Below are 20,571 nucleotides of genomic sequence, written 5' to 3' on the forward strand. Positions count from 1 at the left end.
GTCTAACATGAGGTGGAAGTGTAGGGGGAGCCACTTGTTACCTACAGATTAATTTCTTAATATTATTAATATGGAACAACTAATATGGAAAATCAATTACATAATGTTTGTTTGACAATATGTCTTAGTGGAGAAGAACACAGGCAAGGAGTGAATGAGATAGACATGAAGTTGCCAATGGCATCAAGTAGAGATGAGACCAGTGATGACATCAGGTAGAGATGAGACCAGTGATGACATCAGGTAGAGATGAGACCAGTGATGACATCAGGTAGAGATGAGACCAGTGATGACATCAGGTAGAGATGAGACCAGTGATGACATCAGGTAGAGATGAGACCAGTGATGACATCAGGTAGAGATGAGACCAGTGATGACATCAGGTAGAGATGAGACCAGTGATGACATCAGGTAGAGATGAGACCAGTGATGACATCAGGTAGGAGTTCTGTTAGACCACACAAAACTAAATGTCCAGTTCAAGCTCTGAGTCCTCCTCACATTCGTTTCATTTTGCACTTTAACATTAGTGTTGCTTACAGATGAAGTCTGATTACTTCTAATGCCAAATCGAAATAATATAACATGTTTTGTTATATGCTATGAGGCTAATCCTGCCATTGCGAATGAAAAATGCATTTCTGTATCAAAACCTGGCAATTGTGAGAAATATAACAATTAGCCTATGTCTGACAGCAGGAGCGTAGTAAACAAATCAGAACACAAATTTAAACATCTGGAACGCATATGCTCGAATGCCATCAATGATGATTTATTAATTGTAATGAAAATAAAGTACATTTATACATGTGTATATATACCATATAATTATAATTATGCTAGGCCTACAGTGGCTGATATACTTTAAAATAAATCTTTATTTTTTAAACCCCATACATGATGATGTCTGGCACACTTATTTATTTACTTGTTTGTTTGTTTGTTTGTTGTTTTTTGGGGGGAAGCCAAAATTGTTGCTGCATACCCCTCTGACACTGGGTAGTTGCGCCCCTGCATATAGCGATGACGGACACACTAGCCAAATGGCTGTTAAAAAAGAAAACAGATGCACATATTAGTCTCTCAAAATCAGAAGGGGAATCAAAGAGTGGTAGTAGCACTGTGATTAGGACATAAGAGGGAGACACTAGAAAAGATAGAAAAGAGGAGGGGAAAATGACTGGGAATAGTTTGAATGTAAAGAGGTGTGAGTGTGCATCTGTAGAGCATTGCGCTTGCTAGTTGTAGGACATTTGTAGCAGAGAGAAAGAACATGATGGAAAAAAGAAGAAAAAAAAAGATTAGGCCAACAGGAGCAGGAGTTAAAAACAGACTGGAGTGAGGTGGAAGTGAAGAAGGCAGAAGGTGGTGGTTCGGCTTCAGAGAAAAGGACTGATGAGGAAACTCTGACATACCGGGCGGTGTAGGAGCTAACTAATTCCAGAGGATGGCAGTAATAAACACTGAGGATGCAAGCTGCCCGTAAACTCCAAACAAGAAGAAGAAGCCGGTTTCCTCCAACAACAATGGCGTCCTCCACGACGGGAGACGGCGTGAGTGAAGCACAAACAGGGAAAAAATCCAAAAAGACTAAAAGCCAAGGTATGTAATGGATGCTGCCGAGTTAGACACCGTTATTTAACAATCAGCGACCCATTCACTGTAAAGTAGATCTGAATTTTCTCGTCTAATTGGCCTGTTTACATCAGTCACTTGCAGTGCACGCATGAAATAACGTTAGCTTTAAGCTAACAAGTGCGCTGTCGTGTGTTGCAAACATTTGCTGCTTCTTTTATTTTAATTTTAAAACGTTACCCTCTTTGGCTTCGTTTTGTGTTCACCCTAAGGGAAACAGGAACGTAACATTTTAGATTAACTTTATGTAATGTTATTAGTATTTTTAGTGTAAACATTTCCAGAACTGTAACTTAACAGCATGCCTCAAATCACTGCAGTAACGCTAACGTTTAAAACTCAGTCAGCACAGATGTTAACATTATCCCTGTGTTCTTCCCTGTGTGTCAAATACTCTTGCAATGTCCAGACATTGCAAACACGCAGGTTGTTGCATATTACTAGTAATTCATGTTTCCCATTGCAATGTCGCTAAGTAAAATAATTCATAACGTTTGATTTTGTTTTATGAAACATGCCTTTTGGATAGAAGCTCCAGTTAGCTACCATCAACCACTGTAACGTGGAACCCTACGTACATTTTTGTCAGAGAGCTGTAACTGCATTGTACCAAACATCCTGTGGGCTCTGGACTAACTGCCATATAAACACCATGTGCTACAGCTAAGACAGATTCACTCTTTAAACAACCAAAGTACAGTACACCAGGGAGCTGGATTTATTGGTGTGTTGGACACGTGGAAATGATGGAGGAGATAGACGGGGTTGAGTCGTATGGGCGAGAAAACGGTTGTCAAGCCCTCCATGGTTCTCCTGTCTGTGTCATGCAGTGGATGAATCTGAACTACTGGCTGTTCCTGATGGATGGAAAGAGCCATCTTTCACCAAAGATGACAACCCCCGTGGTCTTCTGGAGGAGAGCAGCTTTGCCACCCTCTTCCCCAAATACAGAGAAGCCTACCTGAAGGAGTGCTGGCCGCTTGTGGAGAAGGCTTTAGGAGAGTCAGTAAGTTCACCTAGTCAGCTCAAGCTTTGAAAACAGACCACAACATATCTTAATCATAATCCATCTTATTGGACCAGATACGCTTTTTCCCGAAAAAAAAAACTTTTGTCCAAAAAAACCATTAAAAAAAAAAAAAAAAAAAAAAAAAAAATTAAGATTTGAATAATTTGACTAAGTCTTAAATAAATTTGATGATATTTTAGAGCTGCAATAAAATTATTATTAACACAAATATCAAGTGGGGGTTTGTGGGAAAAAAAAAAAAAAAAAAAAATGGAGGAGGCTGCGAGAGAGAGAGAGAAAGAGAGGGACACAACTAACATTTTTGGATAAAAGCGCGTGGACTTTTCGGGGAAAAAACCTAAATAGTTTAAAATTTGTTAGTTGCAGAGTTTATTTCTGTTTCCCCATATTTGCCAACACCTAGAAGAACACTGTTCTCTGTGTTATTTCAATACATTTCTGTGACATTTCATTTCCGTTTAGTCTTTTCTTTTGTCTTTATAGTCTTATAAGAATTAATACATTTATGTGGCATCCCTGCAACATGCTTAGCCCAGGTTCTACTGGAAGAAATGTCTATAACTTGATTGTGTTTAACAGGGTTGAGGTTATACAAGCATTATTACACAGGGACACCAGGCGAACCAAAGATGGGGAAAAATGACTTAGACCATAGTGTTAAAAAATCTAATTAAAAGTAATATGGATTTAAAAGCCTGTACTTGACCCCCCAGTATGCACATGATGGTAAGCTTGAAGCTGGCTGGATTACTTAACTACCTTCAGGCCTAGTCAGGCTGAATTGCAGCCTTGTGCTATGTGGTTTAGTTTTGGTTTAGGCACCTGGTGGTTGTCCCGTTGTGTAACAAGGATCTTTTGTTCTTTTCAGAACATCAAAGCCACTCTGGACCTGATAGAGGGAAGCATCACAGTTTGCACCACTAAGAAAACATATGACCCTTACGCCATCGTGAGGGCCAGAGATCTCATTAAGCTGCTGGCCAGGAGTGTCCCATTCGAGCAGGTAATGGTCACGGGGCACTGCTGTCATATAGGGTTGGGGTCTGCACTGTTTGTCTCGTCCACCCCAAAAAGAATGTTTTTGCAGCACATGACATTAGGGATGGGTCTCCAAGCCCGGTTCCAAATTTCTCAAAACCCGAAAATCAATAAGGGCCGAGCTTATCGATACTGCTATCGAGACGAGTGGATCATAGAATGTTATGTCAAAAAAAATAGATACGTGCGCGAACTGGAAAGATTGACGAGCACAGTGTGTGCATAAAAACCATAGGTAAAGACTAGCCTCCCCACTGCAAATCATTCAAAACCTAGTCGGACTGGCTACCGAGAGTACTGCTCTGTGGGCCGCTTCATCAGCTCGTTAAAACAAAAACGGTGACAGAGAAAGAAGAAATCAAACATTAACAGACTCACAGTTTTTGCAATAAAAGCAATAATAGTTCTGTTAAGATTAAGAGTTTGTCATCTAGTCTTTCTGCCAAATAATAGAAAAATATCGATAGAGACTCGGATCATTAGGCAGTCTCAAAAATGGTATCCGTATTAATAAAAATTAACAATCCCCATAGGGTTGGGTACTGAACTCTGTACTTTTTTGGGTACCGACCGAATTATGTCGGTATTACTGTGGACCGATTCACTTTAAATCAACTGGTACCCAATTTCGGTACCTGAGAGCACATAAGCCCAAGCTTATCTGTACTCTCTGCATATTGACAGAGAGCGGAGCTCCGACACACGTGCACGCAGAGGTGCGGACGGAGTAAACTCGAGCAAACTACACGATACACGATATTCAGCTTTCGATTCGATATAATTCGATACACTTACATCATTTTCTGAAAGATTTAAAGGGGACAGAGTGATTTTTGGTGACATCTTGTGAGTGTTCCATTTACTTGGATTTAATTAATTGAACTGAAAACATCAATTAGACAATATATGTCTCTGACTGGACAGAGAGTCTACAGCAGGGATCAACTAAATTTTTTTCAGAATTTTTCTAAGCACTCTGGCGGCAGGACTTTCAAATAAAGAAAATAAAATGAATTTATACCTAATACGCCTATTCTTGTTTGAAATTTTCACTTTCCTACTGAATTAATGCTAAAAAATTTTTTTTTAACATGTATTAGTGTGAGCAAACTCCATAATGATAACTGGCTCTTTAACTAGAAAAAGATCTCAGACTAGGAGGCAGTTCACTGAGGAGTGATGGTTAAAGTCTGTGATTATGGAAACATTATTGTAGTATGCAGCATCCTGATTGGTGGAAAATGCTTGCAGAAAGAGAGGCTGTTGTCAGGTAAACATGTCACTGTCAAAGACGCTGAAGCGAAAAGTTGATGTGGAAAAGCCAAAAGCCCAGCTTTAATGATGAATGGACTGATAAGCAGGCTATGCACTCGTCATGTATGCCTCATTTGCAATGAAACGATGTTGTTGCAAAATACCAGCATCATCATCATCACTCGAACATAACGATCGCGTCATTCACGTGCATATTAAGTAGCTCCAGATTGTCCGCTCCAGCTGAGAGTTTGGTTTGTTCAGCCAACAGTGAGGTTTACAAGAATTTGTCCAAATTTCCAGATTCCCGGCAACCTAAGATAAACAGTTAGACTACAAACCGACAGCTTTTGTTTTAGCTTGTTTGTAAAAATTCGCTATTTGCAGAGTAGAGCTGTGTTTGCGTAAAACAGCGCGGTGGACTGAGTAGATTGAAATATCGCTTTCTACATGTTTATGCCGGTCTACACAGGTGAGTGCATTGATAAGTATTGACTTTCTACTCACGAAGGTTTAATTGTAGCCTATTTACAGAAAAGAGACCAGGGTGAGTTCATCCGCCCCAGCGGCCGTTGGTAACTCTGTATCCTTCCCTGTAAGGTGCTGCGTGTTTTAACCTTTAACGCACACACATCTCGGCTCAGCTGTGTGTGTGTTTTAACGCGCACACACATCTCGGCTGAGCGGTGTGTGTGTGGAGCTCGTGCATCGCTGTACAGAATCCCGGCATGTGAATAGAGATGTAAATACAGGGGGCTGGGTTTTTGCTCTAAATGCTTGAAATGATAAATAACAGAACACATTTTTTCCTCTTTACATTTTGTGAATTCATGATTATTCTGCAGGCCAGACTAAAAGCTTTGACGTTGGCTGCTCTACAGCGACACTAGCGGCTGGCTGACCAAATAGCTCTTCCTGCAACGTGAACGGGGGTAAACACGGGGGATTTGAATGGGACTTATGTATTGATACTTATAATTATCTACTATTATTACTTATATCGATTTATATCGCTGAATCGATAAAATTGCTCAGCCTTAATATTAATGGCTAGCCGAAAGCAGTCGGGGTGCTGTTGACGTTAGACTTTCCTCTGACACGAGCAGGTGGTTTCTATGCCCTGGGGACTGACTGACAGGCTGAGGTTGTAAGGCAAGGCAACTTTATCTCTACAGCACCTTTCAGCAACAAGGCAATTCAAAGTGCTTTACATGAAACATTAAAGAGCAATTAAAAAACGGTCATGATGAAAATAAAACAGGCTAAAAAAGATTAATATACAAATACAAGAATAAAAGTTAAAGTGAGTAAGAAATTAATAATTATTCAATTTAATAGGTTGTAGGGATGGGTTTGGGAGGCAAGGCTCGACATAAGCAATGGCCCGGGGCCAGTAAAAACGTATGTCGGGCTAGTTGATTGGCCAGTGTGCACACACATAGCAGGGCCGAGGTGTGTGCTTTACTTCACGCAGCACATGTAACTGACTGGAAACGTTACCGAGGATTATTTACCGCCGATGGCGCAGATGAACTAACGCTACACTCGTTACTGTAAGTAGCCTACAATAAACCCTCCATGATTAAAGAGTCAATACTTATCAATAACCCACATACCTGTTCTACAGGCAGAAACATGTAGAAACCGATATCTCAGTCTGCTCTGTCTGCGCTGTCCGATCTTGTCCACCACGCTGTGCAAACACAGCTCTACTCTGCAAATAGAGACTTTACAAACGAGCTAAAATGAAAGATGTCAGTTTGTATCTAACTGTTTATCTTAATTTGCAACCAATCTTGAACTTTGGACGAACTCTTGTAAACGTAGCTGCTGTCTAATCGAGCCATCTTCTCCGCTCGAGCGGTAAACCTGTGGCTGTATTATAAGACCAAAACAAATACATGTGGCTACTTAATATGCACGTGAATGACGCCGCGTTTTTTATTCTTGATGATGTTGCCGGTTGTATTATTTAGCAACAACATTGTCTTATTTCAAATGAGGCATACAGGACGAATGCTAGCCTGCTTATCAGTCAATTCATCATTACAGCTGCTGTTTTCCACCACTTTTGACTTAATGCTCTTTGACAGTGACATTTTTACCTGACAACAGGCCTTTCTTTCTGTAAGCATTCTCCACCAATCAGGACACTGATTACGTTTCAGTAATCAAGACTTTAACCATCACTCCTCAGTATACTGCCCCCTAATCTGAGATCATTTTCTAGTTAAGTAGCCTATCTAGTTATCATTATGGATTTTCCATGTTTTTAGGGGTTTGCTTACACTAATACATGTAAAAAAATATAGCATTAATTTAGTAAGAAAGTGAAAATATCAAACAAGAAGATGCTTATTAGGTATCATTTTATTTTCTTTATTTGAAAGTCTGGCACCTGGAGTGAAAAATGTATTTGATGACCCCTGGTCTAGCTTTGCTGCTAATGGCACAACATCCAGTGGCAGTGGCTAGCTGGGTTAGAACCATTTTCTGAAGCTTCATGGTAGGTGCGGCGTATATTTTCCTGCTTTTTTGTCCTTTGCCAAGCACACCTATATTTCTTTCAGGGCCTGTAAAAATGTAGAAGGGGCCAGCAAAACTCTGATCTACTGGGAATTTTCTTTTATGTTGAGCCCTGTGGGAGGGCTTTTATTTTTATTTTTGTTTAAATTCTTTAGAGTAGGGTTGGGCGATGTCCCTTAAATTGGCAGTTGACGATGTTTACAGTAAAACATCGTGATGGACGATGATATCGTCGTCGGGGCCGGGGGAGGGTAGGTTTACATAAATATTTTTTTATACTATTATGGGCCAACAGTTAACATAGAAACGATTAGAGATACAGTTAAATGCCCTCTGTAAATGGTGCCCTGCTGGTAGGTTTTACAACTTGACCTACTTTCACTTAAGTACGGTGCAGTAAAATCAATCAGATGTCCGTGATCTGCGTAACGACAGCACAGTGGGACGTTTGCCTTCAACAGAGCGACAGTAATAACCTAACATACCATCATTACTGAGTTTAAACTACATTCTCGGTTATGTTTGCACTGAATAACTCATTCAATAAACAGAAACATAACTCTTGCAGCGCACATGAACAGATGCGCAATATTAGCTCACACATAAAATAGCACCCACCTGAATTATCCTACTGTTGCTAATGTACATTCATAAATCCTGCATAACATCGTCCCGTACCTACAGGACATCAGACTTACTTATTGATGCACGCACAGAGTAGTGTCGACAAACTTAGTCCAATGAGGGGAGAAAGGAAAGTGTGATAGCGTTCCACGTTAACGCTTTTTTCTCTCTCACTCGAGACCGGGGGGGTGGACGATGATATCGTCCATCGGCACAACCCTACTTTAGAGTGTCAAATATTCTAAATAAATAACATGATGTTCTAAGTAAACAGGACAAATGGGTTTGGAATAATTTTTACAACTGAAATAATTGTTTTGTAATTACAGAGAGAAAGTAAAAAAAAAGGTTCCGTTGGGTACCGGGAAACGAATTTCAGGTACCGGAACCAATAAAAATGTGAATGGTACCCAACCCTAGATCCCCATCCCTACATGACATATGTAGATTTAGTTTCTGAAGGTGTTTTTTGGCTTTTAGAAACTTGTGATGCTTGGTAAAGGCAGTACCAACACAACAGCGGAGCTGATGCAGAGTTCAGATTATTAGGTTGTTTTGTTTCCCTGTTCATACTGTTTTTTTTCGCTTCCAGGCGGTGCGGATATTACAGGATGACATGGCGTGTGACATCATCAAAATCGGGACCATGGTGAGGAACAGGGAGCGGTTTGTGAAGCGACGACAGCGGCTGATTGGCCCCAAGGGCTCCACTCTAAAAGTGAGTCCCATACCAATGTCCAGCTTTCATCCAACACATACCTGCTGGGAAGTAGCACTACTTTTTTTTTTTCATCGATAAATCGTTAAAATGTTTGACTGCTACCTCAAGTAACTTACTCTGATAACAAGGCTCATGGCAGTGAAAATGCAGGATTTAGTTAATAGCAAGCATCCATGGAACCTATAACAGACTTGGAATAAGTGAAACTCAGTGGTGCTTTTAACTGATAACACTGGTTACTTTGGGGTGATATTGGGCATCATCAAATGTTATTCTCAGCAATAAAAACAAGCAAGACAGCTTATCGTCTAACCCTGTCTTCAGGCATTACCAAGAAAAAACGTAGCATGTTAGTGTACAGTGGACATGCCAAAGAAGGGTTTGATTCTTAAAAACCTTTTACAGTGGCTTAATGCTCAAACATATATACAAATGGATGTCTCTTTTGATTAGAACCAGACATCAGTTACACTCTGCTGATATACTGTACGTTGAGTATTTTGACTTGGGGGTGGTATTAGGTTGAGCCTAATACCCTAAAACTCAGTCTTAAATTGTAAACCTGTGTAATATGAGGAGGGTAAAGTCTGAGTGTTGTGTTGCTTACTGAGTATGCTCACTGGACTTGGTCTGTGTCCATGGTTGCACTTGGAGATAAACGTCACTAGGTGGCAGCTTTGATTCTAATAAGCTACACGTGTGTTTGTGTCGTTCTTACTGTTAACAGACTTGTTCTTTTAAAGTCATGAGTTACATGCTTTACGTTGCTTTCCTGTCTCTTTTCTCCAGGCATTGGAGTTGTTGACCAACTGCTACGTGATGGTGCAGGGCAACACGGTGTCGGCCCTGGGGCCCTTCAACGGTCTGAAGGAGGTGAGAACTTCACAGAGCCTCTGTCTGTTCACAGGAGTCTACTGTTAAATATGAACAGTGGAGAAACTGACAACTGTGACACAACAGCTAATAGAAAATGTCTTGGTACTTTTGGCCGTGCCGGGCCAAACCACGCCTCGCTTATTTGCATTTCCTTTACCAGTTGTAGCGTGCCTCGCTGCGACCGCGCTGGGCCATCTGCAAAGTACGTCCAAAGCTCGCCCGTCAAAGCGGGTTTGCCGCAGTTTGAAAGACGACCCCCTTTCCCCTCCCTCAAATGTTGAGAGACTCAACCTGACTCGTGTCTGTGCTGGACACCAGAGAACAAGAGGTTTTTAAATGCCTCTGTAAACAGCTCTCAATATTTTTGCAGCTTCTAACTAAAACCAAGCTGGGCCAAGCCAGCATGTGTTGGAAAAACCCTTGTAATGTCACACTGTCCTCTCACCTTTCAGCCAATTACACGCCCCCTGTCTCTTAAAGGAACACGTTGACTTATTGGGACTTTGTCTTATTCACCGTATCTCCCAGAGTTAGATAAGTCCATACATACCCTTCTCATCTCCGTGCGTGTTGTAACTCTGTCTGACGCACCCACCGCTAGCTTAGCTTAGCACAGATCCTGGAGGTAACCGGCTCCATCTAGCCTACTGCTCCCAATAAGTGACAAAATAACGCCAACGTTTTCCTATTTACATGTTGTGATTTGTATAGTCACAGGGTGTACAAATAACAAGGTCACATGACACACAGCCATCTTCTAACCGTATATAAACTGGGAACTATATTCTCAGAAGGCGAAGCACTGCTACTTGGGCGGAGTGATTTGCTCCTGAGAAGCCCCGTGGTGAGGAGCAGAGAGTTTGCCTGGAGTTCGCTCGGAGTTGGAGTAACTCTGGGGGATACGGTGAATAAGACAAAGTCCCAATAAGTCGGCGTGTTCCTTTTTAAGAAAGAAAGCTCAACAACTGCTAGCAGACTCAGCCAGTTAGCTCCCGTAAGCAAGAGCCTAACTTTAACTTTGGTATTGTTCTTGCTCTAGCTAAGTGTGGTAGTAGTTGTTAATCTTTCTAGCTTAAGATAGGCGGGTGGGTACATGAGTGTTAGGCTTGGGGGGATGGAATACCATTTCATAATATTGATTGGAGTTTTAATATATATCTTTCACAAGTATTACATTTTCCTCTTTAATTATCAAATTAGAATATAATTTTACACAAAAAGAAAATGTAGAAGCATTTTTTCAATGTCTTTTTTTTCTTTTCTTCTATTGTTCAGGTACGCAAAGTGGTGATGGACACAATGAAGAACATTCATCCCATCTACAACATCAAGGTACGTTCAAACTGCTGACCGAAACGTGGCTGTTTAGGCAGCCTTCTGCCATGCCACCGCTCAAAAACAATAGTGTTGGATAGATTGAAATGTTTGGACAGACTGCAGTCATGCCCAATGAAGATGCTTTCCATCCTTGTTCTTGATCTCCTGACTGAAATCATCCTCTCTGGGTTTGTACGCCAAGGCTGGCACAACCTGGAGCTGAGGGCATGAAAGAGCCACAGATGCTCTGCAGCACTCATTCGGTTCATAGACTACCCAAGGGTAATAGTAAAAAAAAAAATTGTATGTATCCTAATCTAATGACTTGTTTAATACAAGTAATAGCCAGAGCTTTTCATGTGGGATTTCTATTCTTGGGAACAGAGTGAACGTACCGTTCAAACAGCTGAGCTGCTGAGATGAGAGCCTTTCTGCAGACACGCTGTTTCGACGTTGCTCGTCTTTATTAGATGACCTCACAAGCTCGAGGTTTTCCCATACACTTCTGGCCTACATCTAACCACTTCACGTGTGGATTCATCTTCATCTCTTTATTCAATGGCAAAAACCAAAGTGCTTGGCTATATTACTGGCAGAGGTTGTTGTTTTCTGCCCTGAACTCTTTCATCATGACTTGAGATGTAATAACCATTCATTGCATACATGCAACGTTTCTCATCGTGTTCCTAGCAAGAAATGCTAAAATAAAATAATAATGTTCAATAAGTAAGGTTTTCATAAGCTAATGTCACTGGCATTCCCAGCATTTCCTGTGGTTCTTCCACAATAAACACCTACAGCTGCCTTCAAATTAAAATACAGCTTTTTATGAAATGCATGCAGGAAGTGATGTTAGTATCAACTGTAGCTTTGTCTGTAGCTTATTGCAGCAAATGATTAGTGCAGAAATCAAAGAATTAGGGCTCTTGCTGTGTCAACACAATGGTCAATACTGATAAATGAGGCATAATATTCATTTACCATTTACATGGTACCACATCTGAATGAATGGGTGGAAACTATATAAATGTATAGAAACATTTTAGTGCAGACATGATGTATGACGTGACCGTACATCACCAAAATATCACATTTTTGTTACTTTTACACCACCCACTGCCCCCATTCCATATTTTCTGGCGACTGGAACCATCAGACACTGATGATCAAACGTGAGCTGTCCAAAGACCCCGACCTGAGGATGCAGAGCTGGGAACGCTTCCTGCCCAAGTTCCGCCACAAGAACCTGGCCAAGCGCAGGGAGCCCAAGAAGAAGAGTGTGAAGAAGGAGTACACGCCGTTCCCTCCAGCACAGCCAGAGAGCACGGTCAGACATTTGCTTGAAAACTCATTTATTTTAACATTCATGGTTGAATAACTACCTCTATCTTGTCTATGGAGAACACCGTAACATTAGTTTACTTTGCTGAAGATAACATGTAGCATTTCACATGTAGGCACACTTGCTCATTGTTTTATATTATAATTAGGGTTGGGTATCGTTTGGGTTTTTCTGATACCGGTGCTAAAACCATACTTTTAAAGGGATGCCAGTGCCTGAACCGGTACTTATTTAAAGAAAAAAAGGAAGATCACAAAATGACTATCGGCGACATTTAAGAACGGCTTGTTTATTGCTACCATCTGGTCCAAGTGATTTATTAAACATTTAATAATAACTTATAACAACTCAGGGACAGCTAAATTGCTGTTAAAATAACAAAAACATCCACTGGACAGGAATAGGGTGTTTTCCAATAACTTTGAATGCACCAGGAGGCTTAGTAGTTTCAAGTAAACACAACGTCTGTGTTGTTTTTCCAGCAGCTGCACACTGCTTAACGTCCCGGTGTTGGAATCCTCTCCAGTGAAACGCAGTCACACTTTTACACCGTTAAGCTATCAGCATTTTAACCGTGTTTAATCCAGTTACTAGCGGTAACGGTAGGCTAACATTACCTGCTGCCAAGTGTAGTGTTAACTAGCGCCACATTCAGCGATGCTTCTGTTGCTTCTAACGTCCGTTTTAGAGCACCAGAGAGAAACGCAGAAGGCATTTAATATCGGCGTTGCTATTTAGTCCCATAGATACCAGTTGTTTAGGCACCGGTGCCATATTAGCACCGGGTTTTGGTACCCACCCTAATTATAATAAAACTACGCTAAAGGCAGCTATTTTAAAGGTCTTTCTGATAAATTAAGTTAATGTAAACTAACAACAGAAACAGGATTGTTTCTCCTTTGTTTGAACCCTGTTATTGAGACTAATATGCACATTGAGACTTCTTTAGACTGAGATGTATTTTATTTTGATTCTCTGTGGATTATCTTTGTAGGTTGACAAGGAGCTGGCCACAGGAGCATTCTTCCTGCGTGAAAGTGTTAAAAAGAGAAAGAAGATGGAAGAGATCAAAGTGAGTACTGAGTGGATTCATCTCCTGCTGGGCTGCTGTGCCTGTTCACATGAGTGATATTACTGTAATAAAGTCCAGTTGATTTAAAAGCATCTGTCCTTCTATTGCTTAGTTACAGCTAGATTAGCATGAGAGTCTCTGTAAAATTCTGCAGAAGCTCACCCTAAAATAGTTAAGTTGCATCATATTCTAAGAACCGACAATTATGACTCATTGTTCCTCTTTCTCAGGTGAAACAAGCGGAGGCACTGACCAAGAAGCAGGAAGAGCGGAACAAAGCTTTCATTCCTCCTAAAGAAAAGCCTTTAATGAAGAAAACCCCAAAAGGTAGAAATAAGGGAAACAATTTTACCTGAGAACAAAGCAAATGTGTCTAAACCTGTTCACTGTAAAAGTCCAGCTAACCTCTGTCCCGCCCTTGTTGACCTTATTTCTGTCACAGCTCCTACAGAAGGCAAGCTGGACATCGAAGCCATCAAGGAGAAAGTGAAAAAAGCCAAAACCAAGAAACTGGGGGCTCCACCAGTGAACCCATGTCCCCCCACCAGCAGCACCACTGGCAAAAAGAAAAAGAGCAAAACAAAAAACAAAGGCTAACCACAGACTTAGACTGTCATAGTTGTAATGTGTACTCCATGATATGGTATTTGTTGGACAGTCCTATTGGACAGATTAAGGACTCTGTCAGGAAGATGGGACGCCAGACATACAGTGTGTGCTTGGATCAAAAATGAATTCCATCACAAACTCATGTTTTTATTGAACTTTTTTTTTGTGGAGATTTCCTGTTCATAATACCTAGTTTAATCTTCTTTCTGGAGACCAATTCTCAGTCGGTATGCTCAGTATTTATACATTTCAAAAGATATTGTTCTGTCCTTAAGGCTAATGCGTGTCCAGGAGGAGGCCGACCCACTCTGATGGAAATGTCAAATTAAAGGAAGATTTTTACAACCTGGATCTTACATCTGTAGGTTTGCCTTAATTCTTTTTGATCATGAAAACAAACTTAATATAGAGGTGAAGTATGGGTGGCTTGACTTAACAATATCTCTAGATACAGGTTTATAGCAAAGTCCACATTTCTTGGTGGTGAGATTTAAAGTCCAATTTATCTAAAGCACTTATTTGGAAGTAAAAATAAAGGTCAGTGTTGGATATCATTCTATTTTTTTACCTCCAAAGAGGTTATGTTTTCGGTTGGGTATGTCAGTTTGTCTGTCAACACGATTGTGAAAGCACTACTGACCCGATTTTCACCAAACTCAGTGGAAGGGTGTATTATGGGCAAGTAAGACCCATTATATTTTGGAGTGGATACAAATCACGGAGTGGGAACACAAAATATGTTTCACTTTAATTAACCTCACGAAATAGGTGCTGCATTCATGTGGTGTCGGCATAATGAGTTCCCGACTGGAGAAATTCACAATGCATTGTGAGGTGGGGCATGCCTTGGCGGAGGTCTGCGCTCTGAGTGCCATTCTCGGAGAATCAATTGGTTTATTTTTTTAACTTCTTGCAGTTTATCAAGGACATGTTATTGCCTCATAAAGTTGATATGGTGAACATGTTAGCGAACAGCTGTCTATTTACTTGTCTAGTTTGTATACACAGAGTCCAATATTCACTCTTCTGTTGGCTGGAAATATCTCTCTTTTTGCTCACCTAGTTGCTAACTCGATTAGACCTCTGACCTTTATGTGCAGATCTTCCAGTAAGTGACAAGAGAAAAGCTGCCTATTGACAAAAATTAAATGTTAAATAAAACCTGCATCTTCATCGTAGCACTTCCTGAGTAAGTTTGTGTTCTTAAGGTCACTACAGGTGGTCTATTCATAGCAGAAGACATCGGGATAAAAGTGGTGGACTGCATATGCTGTGATGAAGGTGAAGATGAGGCCAGTGGACCGGACAATCAGAATAGTTGCATAGTTGGAGCCACTGGTGGCCAGAGCAGGGTCCCAGTCTGGGGTCCAGTTGTAACCTGAAAACATGAAGTCAAACAGAGTGCTTTCAGTATTTATACCTAGCACAGCTTAAACTGATTGATCATGTGGAATGTGTTACGCACTTCTTCACTAACACCACGTTCGAACCACAACTACCTTTTTAAGCAAAGTTGGATTGTATCTGTGCTTTAAACTTTATTTGTTGGCTTATATACTGTACTGTCACTTACTTTTCTGTGAATCTCGTTCTTGGCTACCTGCAAAGACATTAAGACAGAAATGGTTGAAATGCCTACTATGCTTGAGCACATACATTTTGCCCAATATTTTCATTGATTTCATAGGTTTTTGTAAAGTGGCTTGTTAAATTCTGTCAGTAGCAAAGCTTATAGCATGATGAAGCTCTTGATTTTTTTTGTCTTGGCTTCCTTAAGTTTGTAGTTATAAACAGGTCTTAAAATGAACTGTGACAATCTCAGATGTCACAAAAAGCCAAGAAATAAAATGTGTATGTGTGAAAATAGGCAAAGGTAGCCAAAAGTGTTGATCTGTTAAACATAATTCAAAATCAGGACATGAAGAATTTTTTGTACCACCTAAAAAGGATTGAATACTCACGACAGAGCTTCTCCTCACAGTTCCCTTTACACCCAGAGCAGCTTGTCCCTTGTTCATACGGTCGCCTTCCGTTCACATTACCCCTGCACAAGGAACCAACATCAAAGTGGCATTACCATATGGGGTTACACTTAACTTGAAGGTATCTACATAAGAGTGACATGACACATGAACCCTAACTCTAACCATAACTTGTCATGACAAAAACCGAATGACACTTACTAAAAGAAGCGTTACGTCATAAACGTTTATCACTTGTTTATAATGTATATGACACGTTCATGACAGTGTCATGTCACTCTTATGTAGATACCTTCAAGTAAAGTGTAACCCCATATTGTAGGTAGCAACTGTTTGTTCATTCTGAGGTCATTTTTGTACTGAACCTACCACCCTCTATTGTTTTTCTTAAAATGTTCAAATGTAGAAATACGCAGGTATATCTATCACATTGTTTGCTTTAAGATATGGAGATCTAAAGTGATAAGGCTGGCATTATTCTATGTTTTGTTATTGTCGACTGTTGCCTGGTGATTTCCTGTAACAGCTGGTCACTGTAGTTTTTTAGCAAATGTTATTTAAACAGGAGTACATAGTGCATTTGTTGAGAACTATGCTACTGCAGTGTTTGTTCCCAGTTCAATGGTGCGGCTCATTTTTCTGTTTGTAATAGTTATTGGCCAAAGGAGCTCTATGGCACCTAGGAATAATATGTATACTTGTTAGGATACAGTCAAGGTTGTTTTTGATAATTCCAGAATACCATTTTAAAATACTGCCAGCTTTTGAACCTTGCTAAGTTGTTGCGGTAAATTCCACATCCTTTTTTCACATGAAGTCAGGGCTGAAACCTTGGCTAACCACAGCCTCAAACACCAGCAGAGAAATGTTAACATGTACGGCGTATAGTATTGTAAACTGATCTAACATTTTTGTAGCGCTTTAAACCAGGCCGGTGCTTCCCTTAAATGTGAAGTGAAAGTGAAAACCATTTATATTTTATATTTAAGGGAGGCACCGGCCTGGTTTAAAGCGCTACAAAAATGTTTTCAAAACAGTTTTCAAGTCATAAACTCTCAAGTCTGTATTGGTAGATGTGTTCAACTTACGCTGTGGCATAGTTGCATACAAAAATGACACCCTCTTCAGAAACAAAGTCTTTGACACCATTTGGGCACAGCTGGGCAGCACAACCAACCTTGTAGGTGCTTGCCCACACAACCTGGGGACAATAAAAGGGTTAAATTGCGCAATGCAGACAGAATAAAAAACATGAGCAGTTCCTCTTTATTTCCCCTGATTTATTTTAAATATTTTAATATTTAGAAAAAAAATGTCATCAGTATATTTCCAAAGAAAAGTGCACATACCTGTGTGTAGTGGCCACAGATGCCTCTGCAGACATTTCTGTTGTAGTCATGGACTTGTTTTTCGTTCACCCAACTTTTTATGGCCGTCTGCACATGAAAAGTTGATGGTGGGTAGCCTGTCCATATGTTTTCTCCAACAGAGGAGAAGGTAGGGTGCACACGGCGGACATCTTTGAGGTAGGTGTTGTGTTCAGACACACAGTGCCTTGCCCATGCTCTTGCAGTAATGGCCAAGCCCTCATCCCATGTCTGAATGAACAGAGGTAAAGAATATCAAGCAGCTGTAAACATTTTAAAGAGTTGGTTTATCCAAAGAATTTAATAAAATCTCACTTCTTTCTTGTGTTATTTGTCCAGTTTTTTTTTCTTCCTTCAATACAGTGTTGTATTGTTATTATGTTTGAGTTTTTCATTGTATATATGTGATGCAATAGAACAATAAATACAAGTTCACAAAAAACATTCTCCAATATAATGGCGGTAAATGGAATTCATAGGGAAAGAAAGTTGAACAGCAGTGTGTACTTCCCCAAACTATGTCCTGGCTACTCCTGTATAATCCATGGGCCTCATGAGTTGGTGATGAATTTTTGTGAGTTGTCATTTTTCACTGCATTCAACATGGCAAACAAAAAATAATTCACCTGCATTATGGCCTTGTCTGTCACTATAGCTCTCAGAGCCTTTTTATATATATTTTTTATATTATTGTGCCATTAAGGCCACCTGGTATTTTGTTCTCAGGATTGTCTAAAATTTCATTCAATAAAGAATAAATTAAGTTAGTTTGCTAACAGTCCGTAGCCTATTAGCTCAGACACTAACAGGACTATACATTCATACAGTTCAGTCAAAAGACGTGTACCATTGACTCCTGTCCCACAACTGTCTAAAAATCCAGCTGCTTTTGTGGAGTAGTTTATACCCAACAGAGGAGGGTTGAATTAAACTTAACCCTTGTGTTTACTTCAGGTCAAATTGACCCGTTTTCAATTTTTGTTTTATATCAGAAAATATGGGACGTAGAAATAAGCGCTGAAAATGTGTAGAAGAAAATTTTAACAATTTAAAATGCTGGAAAAAGCAAAAACAAACTGTGAAAAAAAAGGCGTCAAAAATGTCGACGGGAAGACAACACAAGGGTTAATGTTGCAATACAACTAAGCTAAGATAGCTTCCCCCATTTTAGAGTCTCTGGCTCTACATTCCCTCTGCATTTGTAAGAGGTTTCCTATTAGTCAATGTGGCAATGTTCATAAATTGAACCTTAGGCAAAAGATTTGGGATTTACTTCATCCCCCAAAGTATACATTAACATGTATTTCCTTCAACCTGCAGTCTCGAGCACTACTGTACCATTTTTAAACCAACAGAGGGCTGACAAAATAACCACATCATCAAAATAACCACATCATCAAAATAACCACATCATGATAAACGATTTTTCAGCATGATAACAATGTAACTTCAGTTTTAGACCCGTGCCCATTAGATGTTCAGATGTTTTTGTCGACCTGTTGTGTTTGTGTAGTCACTTTACCACTGCACTTCTGTCATTTGTTAGTGATAGTGAGAGAGATGGTGAGAAAAAAAAGTGTGCATCACGCCTACCATGTACAGCATGTCACTTGCAGGCGGACTGACTGATGACCGGGCCTCGTTGTGTTCCATCACACATTCTTCAATGAACTTCCCATCAGTGATTTCTGGCAGTGAGACTGAACACACTCCCGAGTCCAGGACAATCCAGGCCCATAGCAACATCTTAACCACAATCCCCATGCTTCAAAGAATATAACTCGGGCACAGAAGTTGTCGTTTATGAAATATATTAGCGTCTGTCAAACTGAAACAGGAAATGTCACAACCATGAGGAACAGGATGTATGTGCTGTATTTTGCCTTTTACACACTACGTATGTGCACAATGAAGTTGCTAGTCTGTGGACTGTGATGCAGTGAAGTAGAAAAATAGGTGAGAAACAGGGCAGAATATGCATTGCGTGCAAACATTCTTTCATCTAGTATGCCCAACAAAGGTGCTTTTTTTGTGCTCAGTTTAATTCTATATTAAGTATGCTTTTTTGGCCACAATTTTATTTCCCTGTATATGTTTTTAGAGATGACAATGTCGGTCTGATGTTAAGGAAAAACTCTTTTAACATACATGAATAATAATAATAAGAAGAAGAATTTATACTTTATTAATCCCGCAAGGGAAATTACAATGTTTTTCACTTTGTTATTATACACATTACACACAGGCCTGAATTACACACAGTATCTATACATGTACTAATGGAGAGATGTCAGAGTGAGGGGGCTGCAGCTGCCAATGGACAGGCACCCCAAGCAGTTGGGGGTTCAGTGCCTTGCTCAAGAGCACCTTGGCAGTGCCCAGGAGGTGAACTGGCACCTCTCCAGCTACCAGTCCCCCCCCATACTTTTGGTTCCCAACCCAACGCCCTGCAGACTGACCTACTACCACCCCCAAGAAGGTTCAGGAGACCTTGATGAATTACACAGGCGCATTTAATCAACACTCAATTAAGGAGACAATTGCTGCCTCAAAAAGGCCAAAACCAACCCCGGTCACACACTGTTCAAACTACTGTCATCAGGCAGGAGATACAGGTCTGTGAAAACGAGAACAAAACAGCTTTTAAGGGCATTGAACCATACTGCTAAAGTATAGTTCCCACCACTGATCTATGTCAATAGGGCTATGTGCAATTTTTTTAAACGTGGATGACTGTATGGCTGTCTCCCCTATGTGTTTTTAGCATTAATATGTATGCAGTAGTAGCGTTCTTTATTTATGCATTTATTTAGGCATATTTTACCTCATAGATGTTTGGCACTTGACAAGGACTGCACTTAATTTCGTTGTATCTGTTCCAATGACAATAAAGATATTCTATATTCAGTTAAGCAGGCAGTACAGTTTAACCACAGTGTGTAATTGTGCAGTGCCGTCTCAACTCTCTGAAGTTCCTGTCTTCCTGAAGGAATATTTAAACTCATGCTGGAGGCGTTAAGTTTAGCTGAACCTTTAAGGGAAACAAAGATATTGGAGATGCCTAAAACACAGACGCTAAAGCCTAGTTCAGCCTCTCTCTCTCTCTCTCTCTCTGGGAAGTATGCTCAAGTGTGGTTGGCCCACCGACTTCCAAGAAGAGACAGTCCTGAGACAAAAC

General features: G+C 40.3%; 2 protein-coding genes across 2 annotated transcripts; one reads left to right on the forward strand and one right to left on the reverse strand.

The window, feature by feature from the left end:
• The first annotated feature begins 1,469 nt into the window (after positions 1–1,469).
• Positions 1,470–15,222, forward strand: krr1 (KRR1 small subunit processome component homolog). Its single transcript, XM_039791992.1, has 10 exons — positions 1,470–1,602; positions 2,466–2,641; positions 3,534–3,668; positions 8,700–8,825; positions 9,618–9,701; positions 10,980–11,036; positions 12,178–12,348; positions 13,358–13,435; positions 13,666–13,762; positions 13,878–15,222. Exons 1-10 carry the CDS (start codon positions 1,470–1,472, stop codon positions 14,030–14,032), a joined length of 1,212 nt encoding a protein of 403 aa, XP_039647926.1. The 3' UTR covers positions 14,033–15,222.
• Positions 14,178–19,241, reverse strand: glipr1a (GLI pathogenesis-related 1a). The gene is made up of 6 exons (XM_039791993.1): positions 18,987–19,241; positions 17,376–17,624; positions 17,115–17,227; positions 16,006–16,088; positions 15,618–15,644; positions 14,178–15,422 (listed from the first exon to the last, which is right to left on the reverse strand). The coding sequence occupies exons 1-6, from the start codon at positions 19,155–19,157 to the stop codon at positions 15,268–15,270; spliced, it is 798 nt and encodes a 265-aa protein (XP_039647927.1). The 5' UTR covers positions 19,158–19,241; the 3' UTR covers positions 14,178–15,267.
• Positions 19,242–20,571: the final 1,330 nt, after the last annotated feature.

Source organism: Perca fluviatilis, chromosome 23 (genome assembly GCF_010015445.1).
Source record: "Perca fluviatilis chromosome 23, GENO_Pfluv_1.0, whole genome shotgun sequence".
Classification (NCBI taxonomy): domain Eukaryota; kingdom Metazoa; phylum Chordata; class Actinopteri; order Perciformes; family Percidae; genus Perca; species Perca fluviatilis.